General features: G+C 42.9%; 1 protein-coding gene across 6 annotated transcripts in view; it reads right to left on the bottom strand.

Annotated features, from left to right (window-relative positions):
• FTO (FTO alpha-ketoglutarate dependent dioxygenase) overlaps positions 1 to 22,054 on the bottom strand; it is a 423,456-nt gene that overhangs the window by 172,783 nt on the left and 228,619 nt on the right. For all 6 annotated transcript variants that reach the window (XM_061387217.1, XM_061387219.1, XM_061387216.1 and 3 more), the window contains one exon: positions 14,565 to 14,689. In XM_061387217.1, coding sequence (XP_061243201.1) covers positions 14,565 to 14,689 — 125 coding nt within the window. The remainder of the gene's footprint in view (positions 1 to 14,564; positions 14,690 to 22,054) is intronic.

The following is a 22,054-nucleotide window of genomic DNA, read 5'->3' as shown; positions in this document are numbered from 1 at the left end:
GAATCTGAATATATATATATATAAAACAGAATCACTATGCTGTGTACCTGAAACCAATACCACATTGTAAATCAACTATACTTCTATTAAAAAAAGCAAACAAACAACCAAGTCTCATTCTCTCAGTCACACAGCCCAGGTGTAATGGTCTCTGGGGCTGTTGGTACAAAGGCAGGTACCTGTGTGAACACACGGGACATGCTCCAAAATACACAGGGAGAAGTGAACAGCTCAGGGAAGGCCTACTTTCCTGACCATGCAGAGCGTCACCCAACACCAAGCCGGCGCCGTTCTGTGTTTGCATCCGTCAGACTCGCGCTGAGATTTCCACACGCTTGCCTACTTTCTCAGCACACCCACTCTGACTTTTCTGCCACGGCCTGCTTCTAGTGCTGCTGCAAGATGCGGTGCTTAAGAAGGCTCCCAATCCTCAGAGGCCCCCTCAAAGCTTTTAAAGCGAGCATAACATGCGGAATTTCAAATGAAGAACCAACAGCGGAAAGATCATTTACAGTAACTATACAAACAAGCTAAATGAAAGACTGGTGTTCAAGTCATTAAAAATAATAATGCCAAAGCCCCGAGGGCTGAAATGTAAAGCTTCCACTTCGTGCGAGGAAACTGAAAAGAAGGGTGTTTATTATCCCAATCAGAGAACCTGTTAATTTATTTAGTAGGCGATTTTAAGAGGATGTTCGTTCACAGCGAAATCTCACTTGATCAGACTGGAAGACGAGTTAACAGCCACAAGGAAGATGTCGGCTGAAGCCCAGGGCTTTGGCCAGACAAGCATTAGCTGGAGAGACCAGGGCATCACTGGGAGAGTCCAGCATGGGGCTCCTGGGAGACACAGCCCCTGATGCCTCCTGCCCCTCTCCTCCTGGGCTCTCCAGAACCAAGCCCAGACTTAGTTATAGAGTCATCTCTCTCACACTTTGCAGATGATGCCTAACATCATGACAACAGAAAAGAGGCGAGGTCTCTGGACCTGCCTACCTACAACAAGTTTCTGTAAAGTAATGAATACAGACAGCTTGGGGACCGTTCACCTGTGCTGCCTGCCTCTTCCTGCCTGCAAAGTGAAACCACCAGGGATTGGCAGGAGGTGCTGCTCTGACAGGGCCAGGACAGCCTTCCTCCTCGGTGACAGCCTGGGCCTCCCCTCTTAAACTTGACCCACCGTAATTCCTTCACAATGCGGCCGTGAGGCAGCTGACAGTAGCAGCTGTGGCTCCTAAGCGAGATGGATGGAATTTTCATAACTGGTTCCCCAAGTTACATTTTACCTTCAAGATAATTTATGAGCTGCTCCGGAGCCTTGAAGAGACAATATGCTTGCCATAAAATTAACTGTAACAGTCTTGTAGGTTATAATTAACACTGGGAGGGTAGCACCAACTGGATGAAACACATGGCATAATTGATGGTGAAACTGGAAAGGGGGCGAGCGAACAGTATCATTACGGCACACGCTGCCTTAGCAGAACTGATGCTTTCCAGGGGTTAATTACAATCACCTTCTAGGGCCGCTGTTCTGGGGGGCAAGAGGCCAGAGCTGGCCAGGGAGGGCTGGAGATTTCCTGGCAGGGTCCCGGGGCACCTGGACACGGAGGCAGAGGCTAGCGGCAGGCTGGGGAGAGAGGCAGGCTGAACCCAGAGCAGGTCGAGCATCTGGCAGGATGCTTCCCGGATTGCAGACCAGGCCCTCCACACGCCTGCCTCCTAGACATGACTTCATTTTCTCCGTAAACCGCATCTTTTTCAGTGATGATAAAGATCTGGATCAAAAGAAGGGAGCTGGAACTTCCAAAATGCCCTCCCCAAGGCTTAGGATTGTCATTCAGAATACAATGTTAACAGAATTGAAGCATTTCAACGTAACGTAGGCAGAAGTTCCTAAAAAACTAAGATGGTCCATGTTAAACCTCAGGTTTATTAAACTACAAAGTGGCACCCTGTCCAGAGAAGAGGATGAAGAGAAAGCTAGTAAGAAATATAAGGCTTATGGATCACTCGTCTCTTGGAAAGAAAACACTAAGCTATGCCTTTCCTGGCGTGGATACTAAAAAGCTTGATCAATACCCCCCCAAACACCGAATATTCTAAACACACAGGAATCACTCAAATAATTTCAATAAGCAATATTAAGGTGACCGGACCTATTTTTGTTGTTTACTTGTTTTGTTTCTGTCCTGGGACAAGACAGTGAAAAATCATCCTGATAAATGAGGCAACAGTGTCCCCTACAGGCCGGCAGGGCTATTCCCTACCCCCACCCTTCACCCCATTCCTTCCTCAACTGAAAGCCAGAGTTTAACTTTTTATCTAGAACCTGGAATATCCATTATAGGGAAAATTTGTAAAATACACTGGGGACACCCCTGAGATAAAATAAAATTACTGCTCTTCACGTGCGGTAAATTGTTTCCTAAACATACTGTACAGCAGTGATTAACCCATTATAGAGAAGATAAATGCTACCCATTCAGAACAAGGAAATCTACTCAAATCAGCCTTAACTAACCTGGCTCTGAAATTACTCCACTTAAAGGATTTACAGATCTTTGGACGCTAAACTTTGATGCTCCCATCTGGGCCCCTACTCTCCCAACTTCTAAGAGATTGTAACCAGTATAGAAGAGATGACATAGCCATAAAGGTAATAACTTTACTTTCAAGGATTTAAGGTAGGGAGATTTATAAAGTATGAGCTGGAAACTACTTCCTTAGAGAGAGAGATGCCCCCCACAACTAAAAAGTATGAAGCATGCTTAGGTACCAGAGGAAATACACATTTACAGACACACGCCCGTCTATCTCCATGCTGGGAAGGTCCCTGGGAGGTTTCTAACGCTTACACTGTGAGACCCAGGTCAAGTACCAGGAGAACATGTGAGTGGCTGACAAAGAGGAAAGTTTTGTTACTCCAGCTCTGGCTGTGACCACACAGCAGAGGTCTGAGCTGGGCTGTCTTGGCTTAAATTCCATCTCCACTGCAATGTAGGAGACGCAGGTTCCATCCCTGGGCATGGCAACCCACTCTAGTATTCTTGCCTGGAGAAACCCATGGACAGAGAAGCCTGGCGGCTGACCGTCCATAGTGTCACACAGAGTCGGACACAACAGAAGCAACTGAGCAGACACGCCTGCACTCTTAGCTCTGCGGCCCTGGGCAATGACTTTGCATCTTTCTGTCTCCCTTTTCTCACCTCCTAAAGCATTTAAAACTTTGTCTGGCACTTAGAGAGTTCTCACTACATGTTCACTGCTAGTATGGCTAAAATTAGGACAACTTCAGGTTTCAAGGACAGTGGAGGCAGAAATGTAAAAGCCTTCCGGAGTGACATCCACCCCATCTTTAGTGGCCCCCTGGGCTCCAACTCAGAGGGTCACACCTTGCCAGAGAGGGAAGATGCCTTTGAGGTCACTGAATCAAGCCACTTCTTTTGTAGACAGAGCTGCTGAGATCCGATGTCTCTGACGTGCCCAGAGTCTACAAGCCAGCTGGAGACAGGATTCAAATTGGTATCCAAGCCTCTGTCAATTTGATGTGACAGTCCTTACTCAGGACAGGGCCTGACACAGGTTGAGTTCTATCTAATGTTCCCTCCTTCACCAATTCAGCAACACCCAGCCATACCATGAGGCTTGGGTTTTACATGGGAGCACTCTCGCAAAGGAGAGGCCAGTTCGAGTGAGTCTGGCTTGCACTGCTCTTCACTTTTTTGTTTTGATCTGAAGAGGAGCAGAATTTTTATCCTAATTTTTGGCCATACCAGGCGGCATGGGAGATCTTAGTTCCTTGACCAGGGATCAAACCTGTGCCCCCTGCAGTGGAAGGAAAATGTCTTAACCACTGGACTGCCAGGGAAGTCCTTGAAGAGGAGGGATAATTTTTACTGAGCACAGAGTATGTGACAGGTATTTGCTGTAGGTTTTTTTCCATGGAATCCCTTAAACACGTCTAAGGAACAGGTTCTCTTATTATCCGCTCAGACAAGTTACAAATGAGAAAACTGAGGTCCAAAGGGGTTAAGCAACTTGTCGAGTTTCTCACAACTTGCTTGGAGTTTCAGAAGTAGATCTGACATTCAAACCTAGGCCATCTACTCAGCATCTATGCACCCAACCTCTATACCATAGTCATACACTTTACTCTGGAAGAAATCATTTTTCCCCCACTAACACTGAAAACTCTCTGGAGACAAGGTAACCCAGATTTTATCCTCTGGCTCATAACCGCACCGAGGTTTCTCCCCTCTCTCACACACACTTGAAGACAGGAGGTTCTTACCCACGTGTAGGCTGTACAATCACTCAGCAGAGCAGTGCTCCTCACAAAGGCCGGGCACAGAAGGAATCACACAAGAACATTTCTGGTGAGCCTGCCACTTTCGTCTCTGGGACAAGGACTTCTCCAGAATCCAGATTTAACCCCTTGCATTGCATTATTAGACAAGATTATTATTTCCCCTGGTCAAGTGTTATTCATTCCTATACCTCAGGGAGTACAGTAGCGTCTGGTACCAGGTAGGCGTGTGACAGATATTTGCTAAGTCAGTGAGTGCATGACTGACTGCTCACTCACAGTACTCATCAATACCATCTATTAAATGCCGGACCGCACCGTCACACTGCCACGTGTAATCTCCCCTCCCTAACACCGAGGAGATACGTATAGCTTCTACTGTTTACCCTTAAGAGTATTTGTGAATACAACGTGACATGAATTTAAGCCTTCTTTAAAGTGAAGACATTTAAAGTGACACCTCTTTTGTGTTAAAGTCATTGCGAACTAGGGTGCAAACTATCTAAGAAAAAATTAATGCCGTGGACTCCAAGGATGGTGAGCCTCAGAACACTGACATGCCCTGACCGTGTCACAAATCTGACCCGCTAGGACTAGAGCTGCAAATGCGATAACAAGTGATCATCTTAGGATGAACATGAGAAGAGGAAATTTTATCTCTGTTTCAACTGAATGACTATATTCTGCTTCTGCTGTGTGCTGAATAGGTAGGACATGGCAACTGTGCACATTTTTTTAAAGAGTTCTTTTGGAGTGGACCATTTTTAAAGTCGTTATGGAATTTGTTAAATTCCATAAATTTAACAAAGTTATGTTATTTGTTTACATAATTGCTTCTATGTTAAAAATTTTTTTTTTGGGGGGGGGTTTGGCCACAAGGCATGTGGGGTTTTAGCTCCCCAACCAGGGGTCAAACCTGTACTCCCTGAATTGGAAGGTGAAGTCTTAACCACTGGACAGCCGGGAAAGTTGCCGCACATTATTTTTTTAAAGTAATGTTCAGAGTTCTACTCAGGAAAACACTTTTTATTGGTCCTTCCACTTGAATTGAAGCTCCATAAGAGAAAAATGCTCATCAGTTTTGTTTAATGCTGTTTCTAACACCTGGAACAGTGCTTGATAAACAGCTGGTGCTTGGTAAGTATTTAATGAATAAATCAATGAATGAACCCATGTTTTCTCAAAAAACTGAAGAAGCACTGCCTCTAAGAAACAGCCAGCTACCACTCAGAAAACTGCCAGGCACAGGACTCATACTGAAGCCTATGTGTTGATTTTACAAATAAGATGTGCAGAAGTCAATTGGCTTTTGTCCCCCATAAAACTGTTCAAATCATGACAGTAACAATGGTAATAACATTAACAACACTTGCCTCCTTAAGATAAGTTGCTGTATCTTGGAAGAAAGGTAACTTTATCTCTAGACTCATTTAATCCCTATGCTCTAAATTTATACAATGTTTCATTTCCTACACATTTATGAGGAGGTTTTATGGAGTTATCCGATTTTATGGAGTAATCTGGTTCAGAGACACAAAGGGCATTCTTCTGCTAAGGGCAGCAGAAAGTAGAGACTGCAATTATTAAAGGAGATGGGGCAGACACATTAAAAAGAATGACACGGATGACAACTAGTGGGCCAGTGCCTCCCTGCTCCCCTACCCTCAAGGCTGCACACACAGTTAGCTCATTGCAGGGGGCAGCCCCTGAACTGGAGATGCCACAACTTCTGGTTCCCAACGAACCTGACCAGTCAACTGACATGGTCAGATGATTCATCACGTGTTGTCTCACAGGACAACAGCCTCATCATCCCATGGGCTTCCCTGGTAGCTCAGGCAGTAAAGAACCCGCCTGCTAATGCAGAAGATGCAGGCTTGATCCCCAGGTCTGGAAGATCCCCTGGAGAAGGAAATGGCAACCCACTCCAGTATTTTTGCCTGGGAAATCTCATGGACAGAGGAGCCTGGCAGGCTGCAGTTCACAGGGTTGCAAAAAGTCAGACACGACTTCGTGACTAAACAATAGCATCACCCCATAGCCCAACCTCAAGGCTACTGAGTCCACTTTTTGTGACCATGACTTCCTAGTATTAAAGACAAATTTGGTCCCAATGCCTAGTTGCCAAGCCTGAGCTCATCACTGTGCTGATACCATCAAAGCCCATCAGGACATCAGCAGGTAACCAGCAAAGATCAGCTGCCCTTTGAAATATGGACTTGAAGCCATACTCAGCTTCAGCTCTGCCCTCCTGGCATGAAACCGACCCTTTACTCAGAGAAATGACCCTGGGGAGGACCTTCCCCTCCCCCTGTTCTCCCTTCCTTCATTCATTCAATTTCACTTCCAGGAAGGACAGGGACTCAGGAACGGCTGGCTCAGGGAGGAGATCATGTCTTTCTGTACTGGTCCCGGCTCAGTTCCATGCTGTTCGCTCCTGGGCTCTTCCTCGAGAGCCCAAGTCAGTCTGTGCCCAGAGCGCCCTTCTTCCCTCATGCTGGATGCGAGGGTCAGAGGTGTTGGGTTGGGAGTTCAGTACCAGAGACTCAGCACCTATTAGAGATCTCTCCTTATATCCAATTTCAAGGTTTCCATCCTTGGTAGGATTAGACGACTATAAACTCAAAGCAATAGGCCAATATCTCAAATGCTCAGTCCTCCTCAAAATTATGAAGGAGGAACTTCCTTTGTTCCCTCTTTTTAATGCATCTTTCTTTTTAATGCGTCTGCTCCATTTCCCACAGCATAGAGCACAATTACCTGTATATAGTAAGCACTCAGAAAATAACAGCTTATAACTGCAAAATTGGACAGGGGCAACCTGTCAGGCTTGAGTAGAATTCGGGCCTGCCAGCAAACAAAAGGAGAGATCAGATAACCATGGGGAAAACGGTACAAGCCTGACAACCAAAGTCGATCCACACAAAATGTTTTACCCGTTGCATCCATATCAGAGTTCTGAAGCTGATTAGCTTAGGAAAGTAAATGCTGTTCATTACAAGATCTGGGTTATAACAACTCGATTTTGGAACCTGTCCAAAGTGGATCCATCCTGGAGGTGAGTGGTGATGATTGGGCTGTGGAAGGTAACAGGATGGTCAATAATAAGAGTCTGGGTACTTCACTTGTCCAGAAAAAGATGGTAACTTGGTAGTTTTTTGAGAAGCCAAAGCCCAATGTGGGAAAGACACGTACACACAGACATCTAAGGGGACTTCCCTGGTGTCCAGTGGCTAAGACTTCGCTTTCCAGTGCAGGGGGTGTGAGTTCGATCCCTGGCAGGGAACCTAAGATCTTACATGCCTCTTGGCCAAAAAACCAAAGCATAATACAGAGCGATATTGTAACAAATTCTATAAAAGCTTTGAAAATGGTGCACATCAAAAAAAAAAAAAAAAAGACAACTAGATCTACAAAGTTACTTTTAACTGGAAAGAAGTAGTTCTAAAAGTTTTTCTAAGAAACTGCCATAAACAAAAAAATCATGATTTCAAGGTTCATCCCCACTGTAGCATATATCAGTTCTTCATTCTTTTCTATCACCAAAAAATATTGGCTATAAAAAGAAAAAAAAAAAAAAAAACTTTACTCAATACCATTTTAAAGCTCCTTGGACCCAACTTAAATTGTCTACTAGGAAAATATAGTAAGCCCTGTTTGAGCCTAGAAGTGGGTGGAGCTTAGGTGAACAGACTTTCTGTTGGATTGGGCTACATTCCCATTCAGTGTGCAATGTTCAGAGATTCTATAATGGAAGAAATCTAGCAGAATGGTAGAAGGGTGATGTAGGGGAGAATCAGAAAGAAATAAATACACACACGGGCCACACGCAAATAAATAAAGGACTGGGCACACTCATGCCAGCTTCGTTTGGAGCTCTATCCATCCTGCAGGCCATACACCTTAACAGGCTCATGACCTCTTTACCACTGAAAGGTAAGTCCTTAAGTCTGTCGTGTTTTAAAATCTCCTAATTAAAAAAAAAAAAAAAGGTCTTAAATAAACACATGAAAAGATGCTCAAATCATTAGCCATCAGCGAAATGCAAATCAAAACCACAAGGCGATAACACTAGGATATCTATAATATAATCCAAAAAAAGGACAAGAACGAGAGTTGGCAAGATTGTAGAAAAATTGAAACCTTTATGTACTACTGGTGGGAATGTAAAATGGTGGAGCAGTTGAGGAAAAGAGCTTGGCAGCTCCTCAAGAAGTTAAACACGGAGTTGTTATGTGACCCACCCATTCCAGGCTTGGGTTTCTACTCGGAGGAGCTGAAAACGTGCCACTCAAAAACTTGTACATGAATGTACACAGCAGCACTATTTGTAAGAGCCAAAAAGTTGGAAACAACCCAGATGTCCATCAACCAATGAATAGATCAACACAACATGGTCTATGCATACAATGCAAGATTTTTTGGCAATAAAAAGGAACGAAGAACTGATACAATGGGGATGAACCTTGAAATCATTATGCTGAATGAAAGAAGTCAAATACAAAAGGTCACATATTGCATGATTCCGTTCGTATGAAATGTTCAGAATCAGCAAATCTATAGAGACAGAAAGTAGATGAGACAGAAAGTGGTTGGGAAACTTGAGAGTGGTTGTTCACAGTTTCAGGGTTTCATTTGGGGGTAATGGAAATGCTCCGAAATTGAATAATGGTGATGGTTGTACAATCTTGTGTATATTCTAAAAAAAAAAAATCACTTAACTGTATATTTTCAAATGATTCATTTTATGTTACATGAATTATATCTCAATTTAAAAAACCCCCAAATGGCCTGGCTTGCATCTTATTTTTTATATTTGCACCTTGCTGAGCAAAAATTTAAAGGAGAATGCTTTAAAGTTAAAAAGCACACTTCATTCTGGAAATGTACTTCATCTCCCTGAGTTATCCTTCACCCAACCCAGTGAGACTTCTGCTCATTGTACATCCCTGTGGGTATACACAGTCAAGTCAAAACCTAAGATGAAAAATATGGTAACTTTGAGTAATGTTTAGTAGATTTTTATTTCTATTTTAAACATAAGCATTGTCTGGGTGTGGCTTATATGAGGTAGGCAACAGTGTTCAATTAAGGAGTTTTCAACAGCATGGCAATGTTAGATTTCAGAGACATCTACAATTAAATACTTTCCAGGGAGGGTTAGAGCAAAGGGCCACTCTTGTGGTCATGACAGCTTTACTACTTTCTTTTCCACTGCTTTCCATAGCCTCTTTCTAGGAATTTGCTCAGTTCTCATCCCCAGATAAACTTAAATTGGCTGCTGAGCACACATTAAGAATTTATCTGATGCACAGCACCTCACACAGTATTTTATATCGAATAGCCATACAAAATACACAAAAATGCCCAGGATTTTCCTGGTGGTCCAGGGGTTAAGAATCCACCTTTCAGGGGATGTGGGTTCGATCCCTGGTGGGGGAATTAAGATCCCACTTGCTGCGGAGCAACTAAGCCAGCACACAGCCAAGTTCTGAGCCTACGCCACAACTACAGAGTCCACGCACTGCAACAAAGAATCCGGCTTGAAGCAAGGAAGATCCCTTGTGTCGTAACTAAGACCCAAAGCAGCCAAAGAATAAATTTGAAAAATGTATTTTCTAAAATGCTCATTGAATAAAATCATCTTTCTGAAAGCAGAAGCGTAGGATGTTCCTCTGAAGAAGAGCACAGAGGTTTGCGAACACCAGTGTCGCTGGTCAGAAACCAGGACAATCAGTGCCCAGAGGAAGCTGGGCGAGAGTTTTAGATAGATTGATTGCTTAGTTGCTCAGTCACGTCTGACTCTTTGCGACCCCATGGGCTGTAGCCCGCCAGGCTCCTCTGTCTGCAAGACTTTTCAGGTAAGCATACTGGAGTGGGTTGCCATTTCCTCCTCCAGGGGACCTTCCCGACCCAGGGGATGGAACTTGCATCTCCTGTGTCTCCCACATTGAAGGTGGAGTCTTTACTTGCTAAGCCATACGGGAAACCCCTTAGACAGATTACTCTTATCAATTCACAAGTAAAGGAACATATAGCTTGAGACTGACCCATTGTTGGCTCTAATCAGCATTGCTATGACGTTTCTTTGAAAAAGGGATAAAGAAAGGAATATACATATCTACTCAACTAAAATTAGGCACTTTCTTATTTTTATAGGAAAACTGCCAAGTATGGGAGTAAAACAGTGTGCAAGAGTCACAATAATATTTAGTATCAAAAAAAAAAAAGAATGTACAACATTCAGTGGCCAGTTGCTGAAACGGATTGCAATTTTTTTGTAAAGCATTTTTGCTAAGGCTTGACTTAGTTACATTCTCTCAACTAAGCATGCAAGCAGGAAAAAAAATAATTTGCTTCACATTCTGACATGTTCAAGGCAAAGGAAGCCCATTCCTTTCCTTAAGCTGACTACAAATAATTATTCCATAACAAACACACCCTCAGATTTTTCAGTGATCTAGGCAAGACGTCAGGGATTTGAGTAAAATAAACAAAGGCACTGATTTTTTTCTTTTTTTTCTTATTTAGAAAAACAATTCGGGCCTGGACATGGAACTGTACCTTTTCTTTAGTGCACTTTTCAAATGATAATTTCTTCCACTGTCACCATTAAATCTTAATCCATTCCAGCTCCTTGCATGGGTCATTGAGTCTATATGTACTGCTGTTATTTTAAAATGTTTCCCCTTGGTAGGGAAAGAGGGGGAGAAAAGATGTTTAGGGCCAGATGGGCCTCTTCACAGTTCATTTATCAAACCTAATACGCTGGGCTCCACCCTCCTCTCACTCACTACCGCGGTTAAACTTCCATATAATTTGGTAATCATTTTCATTATCAGAGAGTGACCCCTGAGCAGCCGATCCCGGGATACCCAGCCCTTGCAGCTGCTCTTTTTCTGCCTTTTCCTACAGTAGACCTTAAGAACCTTCGAGTTTATTAGCTGCAGACTGACCTTCGGGCTGCAGAGGTCAAGAAGGGGTCAGATCAGAGGGCTTGGCCAGTTCTTTAAAAGCTATAACAAGCTGTCCATCAGGCGGAGTGGACTGTATAAACAAAGCCAAATCTTCAGAAATTCGGTACCACTTCTGTTAACACTTACCCTGCATTCACACGGCTTCTCCCGATGTACTTGGGATCTTTCAACTCCAGGGAAGTGAATAGACAGCCCTAATAAGCCTATTTGGAGAGGGTTGTTTATGGGATTACCGGGCTTGGGGAAGGAAACCCACAGGACTCAGATATGCCTCGAGAATCCCAGGGTCGTGTGACACTGTGACAAACTCAGTTACTCCGAGTCACGCAGAATTGACACTTTCCTCCAAAAGCCAAATTACAGGGAACATATGCTTTCAGTTTAAGAGACTTCAGGGCATCCCAAACAATGGCTCGGCTCCTGGCCCTCGCAGAGAGAGACAAATATTTGAAAACCAAGTTATGAGTTGCGGGGAAGACAGTCTCCCTAATACCGTTCACATAAACGAACCTACTGAAGCCTTTATTACAACAAGACTTCCACTAAAGCTAGCACCAGCTGCGGAGTCTCAGTGACCTAAATTTCTCCAAGTCGTACTCTTTCTAATGCATTCTCTAAGGTGCAGTATCAGGTAATTAGAGTCATCTGTATTTAACTTTTGGAGGAAAAAAGAAAAAATTTCTATTATCTAAATCTCACGGATCCCCAGATAGCTCGGGTGAAAAGTAAAATACTGTAAGCCATTGCTTGGCCTTTGGCAAGCGCTAATTATTATCTGTCAGAGTACATTCTTCCTCATGTAATTCCGAAGTACACAACAGGCCCACCTCTGAAACCCAGGCCACTCTGGGTTGGTGCCAGAGAGGGTGTTTTATAACTTTCACCACTGCGCGCCTGATGGCCACTCCAGGCGATGCCCGGTTCCAGACGGCCAGGGGAAGCTTTGATGAGGAAAAGAAAGGTGGATGGTAACCGTCTGTTTATACAGACCGCATGGACGAGTCTTTTAGATAGATCAATGGGATGGGAAACTTCAAATGGGGCTGGCAGAGGGGTGGGGGAGGGGGGTTGGCAGGGGGAGGATTACGGTTATTGAATACTCTGCGGACACTTCTGAGCTCTCAAGACACTGCCCTCTTGAAATTTTCTTTCAGGTGTTTGGTTTTAAGGAGGTCTGCAGAGTGTCAGCAGCTAAGCTCTTTCTTGTCTCCTCCCCTGCCACAAAGGAAACTCGACAAGTTTTGTTTCAGATGCTAGACTACATCAACTTCAGCCCTGGCTCCAAGTCCTGATTAAATTGTTAGCAGTTAAGGGCCAGAAATGCAGCAACCAGACTCCTTTTAAAAACAGGCCACTTCTGGCCACGCCGTCTGATGACTTGGTGTATTAGGAAATTATTGTTAACAAACCGAATGCACTCAACAGAGGCAGTCCGTTCTCGTTCTCAACATTTTCTCTAGCTGCGCTGTCTGGTTGTGGGGATGGGAGAGGGTTCACAGGGGAATTGTTTCCTTTCTTTTCTTTCCTTCTTTCTTTCTCTCTCTCTCCCCTTCCCTCCCACCCATCCTTCCTTCTATCTTCCGCTCTCTTTCTTTCTTCTTTTAATATATATTTTTTAGATTTTTTTTTTAATGTGGGCCATTTTAAAGTCTTTACTGTATCTGTTACAATATGGCTTCTATTTTATGCTTTGACTTTTTAGCCACAAGACATGTGGGATCTTAGCTTCCTGACCAGGGGTCGAACCCATACACCTTCAACTGGAATGCAAAGTCTTAACCACTAGCCCACCAGGGAAGTTCTTTCCTTTTGTATTTAATAAGAATCACCAGGGGAATTCCCTGGCAGTGAAGTGCTTAAGACTCCAGGCTTTCACTGCTGAGGGCCCAGGTTTCATCCCTGGTCTGGGAACTAGGATCCCACAACCCTCACAGCACACCCAAAAAAAAAAAAAAATCACCAGGGGAAAAGATATAAAAGGTCAAAGAGAGAGAGCAATCTCTTAGATGTCCCCTCAAGGATATTCCACTATTTCATAAAATATGCATACTTTAGTGAATATACATATTTAAATTGTAATAGAAAGAAACATTTTTAATTAATTATTGAAACTTCAGTTGAAAATCATTTCATGACTATAGTTGAAACTGTCATGCTCCCTAACCACACTACAAAAAGGGGGTAAGGGGGAAAAGTGACTGGGAATTTTTAAAATCATGGTTTCAATCATGGTTTCAAAACCATGGTTTCAAACCATGATTTCATGGTTTATTGTTTCTAAATTCAGAACAATATGCATATGTGAAAAAGCAGCTTTCTGATACCAAAACATAATGGATAGTTCCTACTCTTCACTGTCTCCTTTTTTGGAAAATGCTCATCTTCAGCCTTGTTCAAGCAAATCTATTTTTATGATAATTGTTACTAGTAAAGCCATTAATTATTATAAATTCTGTTGCATGAACTCATTTGGAGAATATTATGGCTATCAATAAATGTTCTTCACTCCCAGGCACACAGAATTTTTAAGCATCGAATAAGACTCGGACGCAGAATCCAGCATAATTTTTCTGATTCCTCTCCTCTTGCTCAGAGACTGATGGTAATTCAACAACACGAATTACACATCTAAAGGATAATTTTAACATTTGAAGGAACTGGTTCAAGGCTTCTACCAGCAAAGCATTTTTCAAAGAAAAGCAGGATAACATGGTACTTAGCATGCAAGAATCCATTCTGTAAAAACTGATGATCTACAGACACTTTTTACCAGCCACAGCTGTCTAACCACAGCTAAGTCCATGTGCACAGAAATGAGGCTGAAGCCAAAGTCATTTCTCTTTGGTCAGTTCTGAAAACGGGGCTGCTGCATAGACTGAGTGCAAGCAAGCTGCCTCCCGCGTGATGTAAGAACACTGTGAATTTCCTAGACACCTGCCCCAGCTAAACAGCAGTGTTGACTTTTAGACGGTTGATTAAAAGGGTTCTTCAGCATCAGGTACTTAGATTACGTTATGCTCAAGATGTAAACATTTATGCTAAACGCTACACTCGAGGATAAATCATATATGCATACAGATGACATCATGGATCACTGCAATTAACACAGGTACCATGTGCAGGAAAGAAAACTTTGGCTGAAAGCATCTGTCACTTGCTTCTTTTTTTTCATGGCCCCTCCACACTGAGAGGGATGAGGCCAGCCGTCAGGAAGGGCTTCCCCAAAGAAAGCCCTCATTTTCCAGGGACAACAAATCCCATTTCGTAACAGAACAAACCTGGCATGCCATTCTCTCCTCAGGTTCTGGCGAGTGGTGATCGAGGCGAGGATGGATGTCAACATCTCATTCTTTTGTTCCATGGGGACCCCCTCTCTTCTAACTTCGCGAAGCACAGCGCTTGTCTAGAAGAAACAATCCCCAAAAAGAGAAAGTGAAAGTGAAAAATTAATAATGAAAAAAAGCCCATAAGCAAATAAGGACAGTAAATCAATGGCTTTTTTATTACAGTTCCCCTGCTAACAAATCAATACAGTAAATGATGGTCAAAAATGGCCAGCATATATTTTGTACTTAATCAATGTACATGGCACATAAGGTAAACTCCAAAGCTCCATTGCCTTAAGTAACACATCAAGACGCTGTGCGTTCTCACTCTAATTTTCTCGGTGCACCAATGATTTTTTTCCCTGCCAACTGCCGACCACGAGCTACTATTAGAAATTATTTTCACGTACACTTCACTGTGTGTTGTGTGTCTGGCCTCTTAAAAAAGAGCAGTCTCTGACTTTCCCTCTCTGTTTCCTGCCAACCAGCTGAGGCTTACTGCACTGCCTTTCTTATTTGAATCATTAATTTCTATTTCCAGCCATGCCAGGAATTTTTTCTTTTTTTTTTTGGTTCACTCCATTTTCCTTGCTTGCTGCAAATCAAGAGCTTACAAAGAAAGGAACACTAAGAGCACAAGAATCAAAGAAGAGTATATCTCTATGAATATCTTTCCAGGTTTGAAAATCCACCGCATACTTCAAATAGTAGATACAGGGATTCGTAAGCACAGTAGACACATGATTTGGGGAAGAATCTGCTACTCCATGGTTATGGCTATGGTCTTTAAAAAAAAAAAAATTAGGCTCACAGGTGAGTACAAAAGCACTCGAAATTTAGATGCTGCTTTTTTAAGTAGTTGAAAAGCAAGCGCATCACACCTGGGTCACTCTAATAAGTAACGTTACATCGAAACTCAAATTTGACATTGTCATTTCAACTTTACAACTCACCTCTGTAGGCTCTTATTTTAAACATGCAAATGTCTGTGACACTAGAAAAACAATTAAGAAAACAATGGAAAGTATTCTACTGGTACTTGAAATCTGAGTGAGCAAAACACCTTTCAAGTTCTAATCACAGAACTCTTTTTCAAATGAAAATTTACCTTCACATATTAACAATTGGGGTAGAAATCTTTAGGATTTATAAATGTTGTTCTTCATAAAAGGCTGGTGGGGTGGGGGGCTTCTTTGGAGATGTTATAACCAAAGCAATTCTGCCACTTTCTCTGTTCTAATCAGTCGGTGTATTCCTTACTTTGGAGTAGGAAATAGCAACCCACTCCCGTATTCTTGCCTGAGAAATCCCATGGACAGAGAGGAGACTGGCAGGCTACCATCCATGGGATCGCAAGAGAGTCAGCCACGACTTAGTGAGTAAACAGCAATTCCTTATGTAACTGATGCCCACACCTTCGCTGACATGAAGAGCACACTCAACATCTGATTCTCACGGATCTTGAAATACCACTTGCTTACTCCTCTATAACATTTTACACTGTATGCTTAATATCTTCAAGACAACCGTGAGAAGAGGTGTGACAAACGCTTGCAGTTTTCGATGCCCTCCGTCCATACCCAGTCCCCTTTCCTGTGACAGCATCTAGATCTCCTTGTGGGCGAAGTCTTTTATTGCATGTCATCTTAGAGGGACTGTCACCCAAAGCGTTCTGCTCTCCCCCACCAAGGATGTGGGCCAGGCTGGCCTAATTTTCTTTTCCAGGACTTTAGACACTTGAGATGACAAAGAAAGTTGGCGGGGGGGGGGGTGGCGTTGCGGAATGTAGTAGCAATTTATCTATATTCCCACAGTTCCTACCACCCATGGTCCTCAAAGTATTCCCGGCTTCCTGAAATTTGAGTCTCTTTATTTCATATACATAATCAAATGTATTTCTTCTTAATTGACGGAGAATTGCTTTACAATATTTTATTGGTTTCTACCAAATATCAACAAGAATCAGCCATAGGTATACATATGTCCCCTCCCTCTTGAACCTCCCCCCCACCACCCTCCCCATCCCACCCCTCTAGGTTGTTACAGAGCCCTGGTTTGAGTTCCCTGAGTCATTCAGCAAATTCCCATTGGCCATTTTATATATAGTGGTGTATACGTTTCCATGCTACGCTCTCCATTCATCCCACCCTCTATTCCCTGCCCACCCCGTGTCCATAAGTTTGTTCTCTCAAACTCTAGAGTTTCCTTGGACAACTTTAGTTATCCAACATCCTTTCAATAAAGTCCCACTTTGTTCAAATTCACCAGAATCAGTTTCTGTTGCTTACAATCAAACGTCCTAACTGATACAAACAGGTAAGACAGGAGAGACTTCGCTGGCTGCTCCAGTGGTTCAGAATGTGCACTTCCAGTGCGGTGGGCATGGGTTCAATCCCTGGTCGGGGAACTAAGATCCTGCATGCTGTGTGGTGCACCAGAAAAAATAAATCAAAGTGCAGACCTTACAGATCAGACAGGAAACAGTATGTCCACTGGAAAGGATCCACAATACTCTGCCAAGCATTAGTCAGGAAAAGGACCCTATCTCTGCCTCCTGGACCCAGAATGACAGCTACTCTACTGGTGATATAACCAAATGCATACGAAGCTTCTAGGGCTTCCCTCGTGGCTCAGACGGTAAAGAATCCGCCCACAATGCAGGAGACCTGGGTTTGATCCCTGGGTTGGGAAGATCCTCTGGAGGAGGGCATAGCAACCCACGCCAGTGTTCTTGCCTGGAGAATCCCCATGGACAGAGGGGCCTGGTGGGCTATACTCCACAGGGTCGCAAAGAGTTGGACACGACTGAGCAACCAAGCACACACGAGCTCCTAGGACAATACTTGTGGCCCCCCAGCACCGGGAGGAATGCTGGGTTTCTCTGCTGCTGCTGCTACTGCTGCTGCTGCTGCTAAGTCGCTTCAGTCGTGTCTGACTCTGTGCGACCCCACAGACGGCAGCCCACCAGGCTCCCCCGTGCCTGGGATTCTCCAGGCAAGAAAACTGGAGTGGGGTGCCGTTGCCTTCTCTGTGGGTTTCTCTAGGTGATTCTAAAGCATGACACCCAGGCTCCCAGTGTCTAAAGCAGGGGTTGTAAATTCAAATACTGACTAGGACCAGAAAGGTAACAAGAGTAAGTTAAGCAAGGTTCCTGAAGAGAGCATGTGCTCTGTCTAAAAAGACAGTCGCTACTCAGCCTCAGCCCCAGGCAACTCTGCCATTCAGAAAAGCTGTTTTGGTAGGGCCAGATTCATGAATTTTCAAAATAAACAAGAACTCTGTTCTTTTTTTAACGTGAAAATTCCTAATTTTAAAATGTCAGAAACTAATTATTTTTTAGTTTTTAATTTTATACAAATTTGATTTTTTTCAATTTTTATTGAAATATAGTTGACTTACAATGTTGTGTTAGTTTCAGGTGTACAGCAAAGTGAATCAGTTATATATATATTTTAACATTCTCTTCTATAGGTTATTACAAGATATTGAGTACAGTTCCCAGTGTTATACAATAGGTCCTTGTTGGTTACCTATGTTACAGTAGTGGGTAAATTTTAATCCCAAATTCCTCACTTACCCATCCTCATCCCCCTTCTCCTTTGGTAACCGTAAGTTTGTTTTCCATGTCTGTGAGCCTGTTTCTATTTCATAAATGTGTTCATTTGTGTCATAGTTTAGATTCCACATGTAAGAGATATCCCATGATATCTGCCTTCATCTGACTGACTTAGTATGACAATCTCTAGGTCCATTCATGTTGCTGCAAATGGCACCATTTCATTCTCTGGCTGAGTAATATTCCATTGTACATACATCACATCTTCTTTATCTATTCCTCAGGTGATGGACACTGAGGTTGCTCCCATGTCTTAGGCTGTTGTAAACAGTGCCCCTATGAACACTGGGGTGCATGTATCTTCTTGAATTAAGTTTTTCCCCAGATATATGCCCAGGAGTGGGACCACAGGATCATATGGTAGCTTTATTTTCAGTTTTATTTTGCTTTTTCTTTTTAAGGAATCTACGTACTATTCTCCATGGGCTTCCTTGGTGGCTCAGCAATAAAGAATCTGCCTGCCAGTGCACGAGGTGGGTGTTTGATCCCTGGGTCAGGAAGATCCCCTGGAGAAGGCAATGGCAACCCACTCCAGTGTTCTTGCCGGGAAAATCCCATGGACCGAGGAGCCTGGTGGGCTACAGTCCATGGGATCGCAAAGAGCCAGACGTGACTGAGCGACTAAACATACAGTTCTCCATAGTCACTGCACGAACTTACAGTCCCACCAACAGTGCAGGAGGATTCCTTTTTCTCTGCAACCTTTCCAGGATTTATTATCTGTAGACTTTCTGATATTGGCCATTCTGACTGGTATGAGGTAATACCCCATTGTAGTTTTATTTGCATTTAATACAATTTTTAAAGGTTACTTTCCATTTACATTTATTACAAAATATTGGCTATATTCCCTGCATTATACAATACATCCTTGAGCTTATCTTATACCAGGGGTTTGTACCTCCCACCCCCCCATTCCTATATTGCCCCTCTCTGGCCCCCCAATTCTTTTTAAATACCATGTGGGCTAAACAAGAAACAATGGCTAAACGGAACTCAGACAGCTGCCAATTTGTGGCCTATAGTGTAAACAATGTCTCATTTCAGAGAGGTCTTGGCATCAATGGGGACTCTAACAACAGCATTGCTCCTTGTCTGTGATACCCCGCCTCAAACACTGAAAGCCAGAAGGGACCTCAGGAAGTCATGCAGTTTATCACCATGCCTGTTGGTACACATTATTTTACCAAAAAGTGCTTCACATGGAAAATAAAACACACATCTAGATGGCTCCAAAGACATGATGAAAATAAAATTATTTCTCTATTTGACTTTTTCAAACAAGTCGTTTGTCTCTTCTTGGCCTTTCATATCGTTTACGTTTTATCCAGAAGCCCTAGCTTACCATGGATCCTGAAGAGGAAGGGTTGAAGAAAGCTGAATTCATGGGGGCAGAGGATCCTATTTAGTTTCCACTGTATCCCCACTGCTCCCCTAATGACTTTTGATAAATGCTCGTCAAACTGGTAATAAAAGTAGAAACTAGAAAAATAAGCATTGCAAAAACAAAGAGCAATGGAAGACTGTCTTCTTTTAAGAAATTACTATTATAGAGTCTGCCTTCAATCTGAGAGACCCGGATTCAATCCCTGGGTCGGGAAGATCCCCTGGAGAAGGGAATGGCAACCCACTCCAGTATTCTTGCCCGAAGGATCCCATGGACAGAGGAGCCCGATGAGCTATATAGTCCATGGGGTCGCAAAGAGTCAGACACGACTGAGCAACTAACACACACACACACACATTATTATTATTATTACTACTTCATGAGTTGATAAAACTCATAGAAGCTGAGAGAGTCACGTGCTCCACCACGGAGCTCTTGTCACTTCACAAAAGGACTCACTTCCTGGTCTATTTAAACAACTAGTTCTCCTCATTCTGAGTTTCCCAAACTTTAGTCATTCTAGTTCATCTCATAATTCTTTTTTTTTAATTGATTAATTTATTTTACATTGAGGATAATTACTTTACTGTGGTGGTTTTTGCCATACAGCGACATGAATCAGCCCCAGGTGCACACGTGTCCCTGCATCCTGACCTCAGAAAGTCATACAGTTTACGACCATATCCTCAGGTACATATTATAATAGAATACCCATTATTTGTGTATAAAGTATTAATGTCTGTGTTCAGTCGCTTCAGCTGTGTCTGACTCTTTATGACCCTATGGACTGCAGCCCGCCACGCTCCTCTGTCTATGGGATTTTCCAGGCAAGAATACTGGAGTGGGTTGCCATTTCCTCCTCCCGGAGATCTTGTATTAATACCTAATATTTTTCTTTCAATCGACTTATATTTTAAAATATAAAATGAATTCTCTTCAAAAGAAAAATGGAAGACCAGTGCTACTTGTCATAAATGAGAAGATAACCAGAAAAATAATATATTAAAAACAAAGTTAAATGTTCCTCTCATTCTCAGTTCAGTTCAGTCCTCAGTTGTGTCCGACTCTGTAAACCCATGAACTGCACCATGCCAGGCTTCCCTGTCCATCACCATCTCCCAGAGCTGGCTCAAACTCATGTCCATCAAGTTGGTGATGCCATCCAACCATCTTATTCTCTGTCGTCCGCTTCTCCTCCTGCCTTCAATCTTTCCCAGCGTCAGGGTCTTTTCCAATGAGTCAGTTCTTCGCATCAGGTGGCCAAAGTACTGGAGCTTCAGTTTCAGCATCAGTCTTTCCAATGAATATTCAGGACTGATTTCCTTTAGGATTGACTGGTTTGATCTCCTTGTAATCTCCTCTCCTTCCAGACGGATATTATTGTTGCTTGCTGAAGGTTCTGAGGCTGAAGCTGGCTTCTTCTTTGTAAAAGAGGACATGAACGTGTATGGGAGAACGTAGAGACATATGAGTCTAAATGAAGACCTCCTGGACACAGTCACAGAAATAGAAAAGGAGCTGAAGATGTAATCACCTTTTCTGAGTGACTCTCCATATGTGTAGAGTCCTGGAATACCACCTAGCATCATCCCAGGTCTGCACCCCTGCTCAGGATGAACTGCCATGCTGCACAAAGCCGTTTTGCTCCAGAGTGTCCAACTTTTTGCAACACTATGGACTAACCCGCCAGCCTCCTCTGTCCATGGGATTATCCAGGCAAGAATACTAGAATGGGTTGCCTGCCCTACTGCAATGGTTTTTCCATACTTCACAGATAAATCACTTTTCTCCCTAAAGATATTCTTCTATGAAACTCAATATATAAAACAGTTTGAAGCTTTGAAGGTATGGAGGACTGGAGGTTCTCCCCTTGTCGTGGGGTATCTCTTCAAAAGTCTAAGGAACTGTGAGACACAATTTGCCAACCTCAAGCCAACAGTGTTTAAAACAGCATTTAAGTGTTCAAAAGTTTATACATCTGTTTGCTGGTAGGAATGCAAAAGACTGTCATTCTAGTAGAGAGTCTGGCAGTTTTTTATAAAGTTACACACACAATATTATCACCAGCAATCCCATTTCTAGGGCTTTACCTAAAGAAATAAACACACACATTCCCACAGAAACACATATATAGATGTTGATAGCAGCTTTATTCATAATTGCCCAAAACTGTAAATAACCTAAATGTCCTTCCTTAAAGGGCAAGTGGATAAACACACCGTGAAACAATGGAATACTCCTCAGCAAACAAAAGTGATGGGTAATTGATACATGCAGCCCACTCGAATGAATCTCAACATCATTATGCTGAGTGAGAGAGGTGACGCTCCAGAGATAAAAAACACAGCCTGATTCCATTTACTGGACATTTGGAAAAAGCAAATTATAGGGACAGAGATCAAATCAGTGAGGGAATTTTAAGAATGATAAAACTAGTCT

Source organism: Bos javanicus, chromosome 18, assembly GCF_032452875.1.
Source record: "Bos javanicus breed banteng chromosome 18, ARS-OSU_banteng_1.0, whole genome shotgun sequence".
Classification (NCBI taxonomy): Eukaryota; Metazoa; Chordata; class Mammalia; order Artiodactyla; family Bovidae; genus Bos; species Bos javanicus.
Note: the sequence above shows the minus strand (reverse complement) of the source record. Positions and strands in the feature narration are given on the sequence as shown.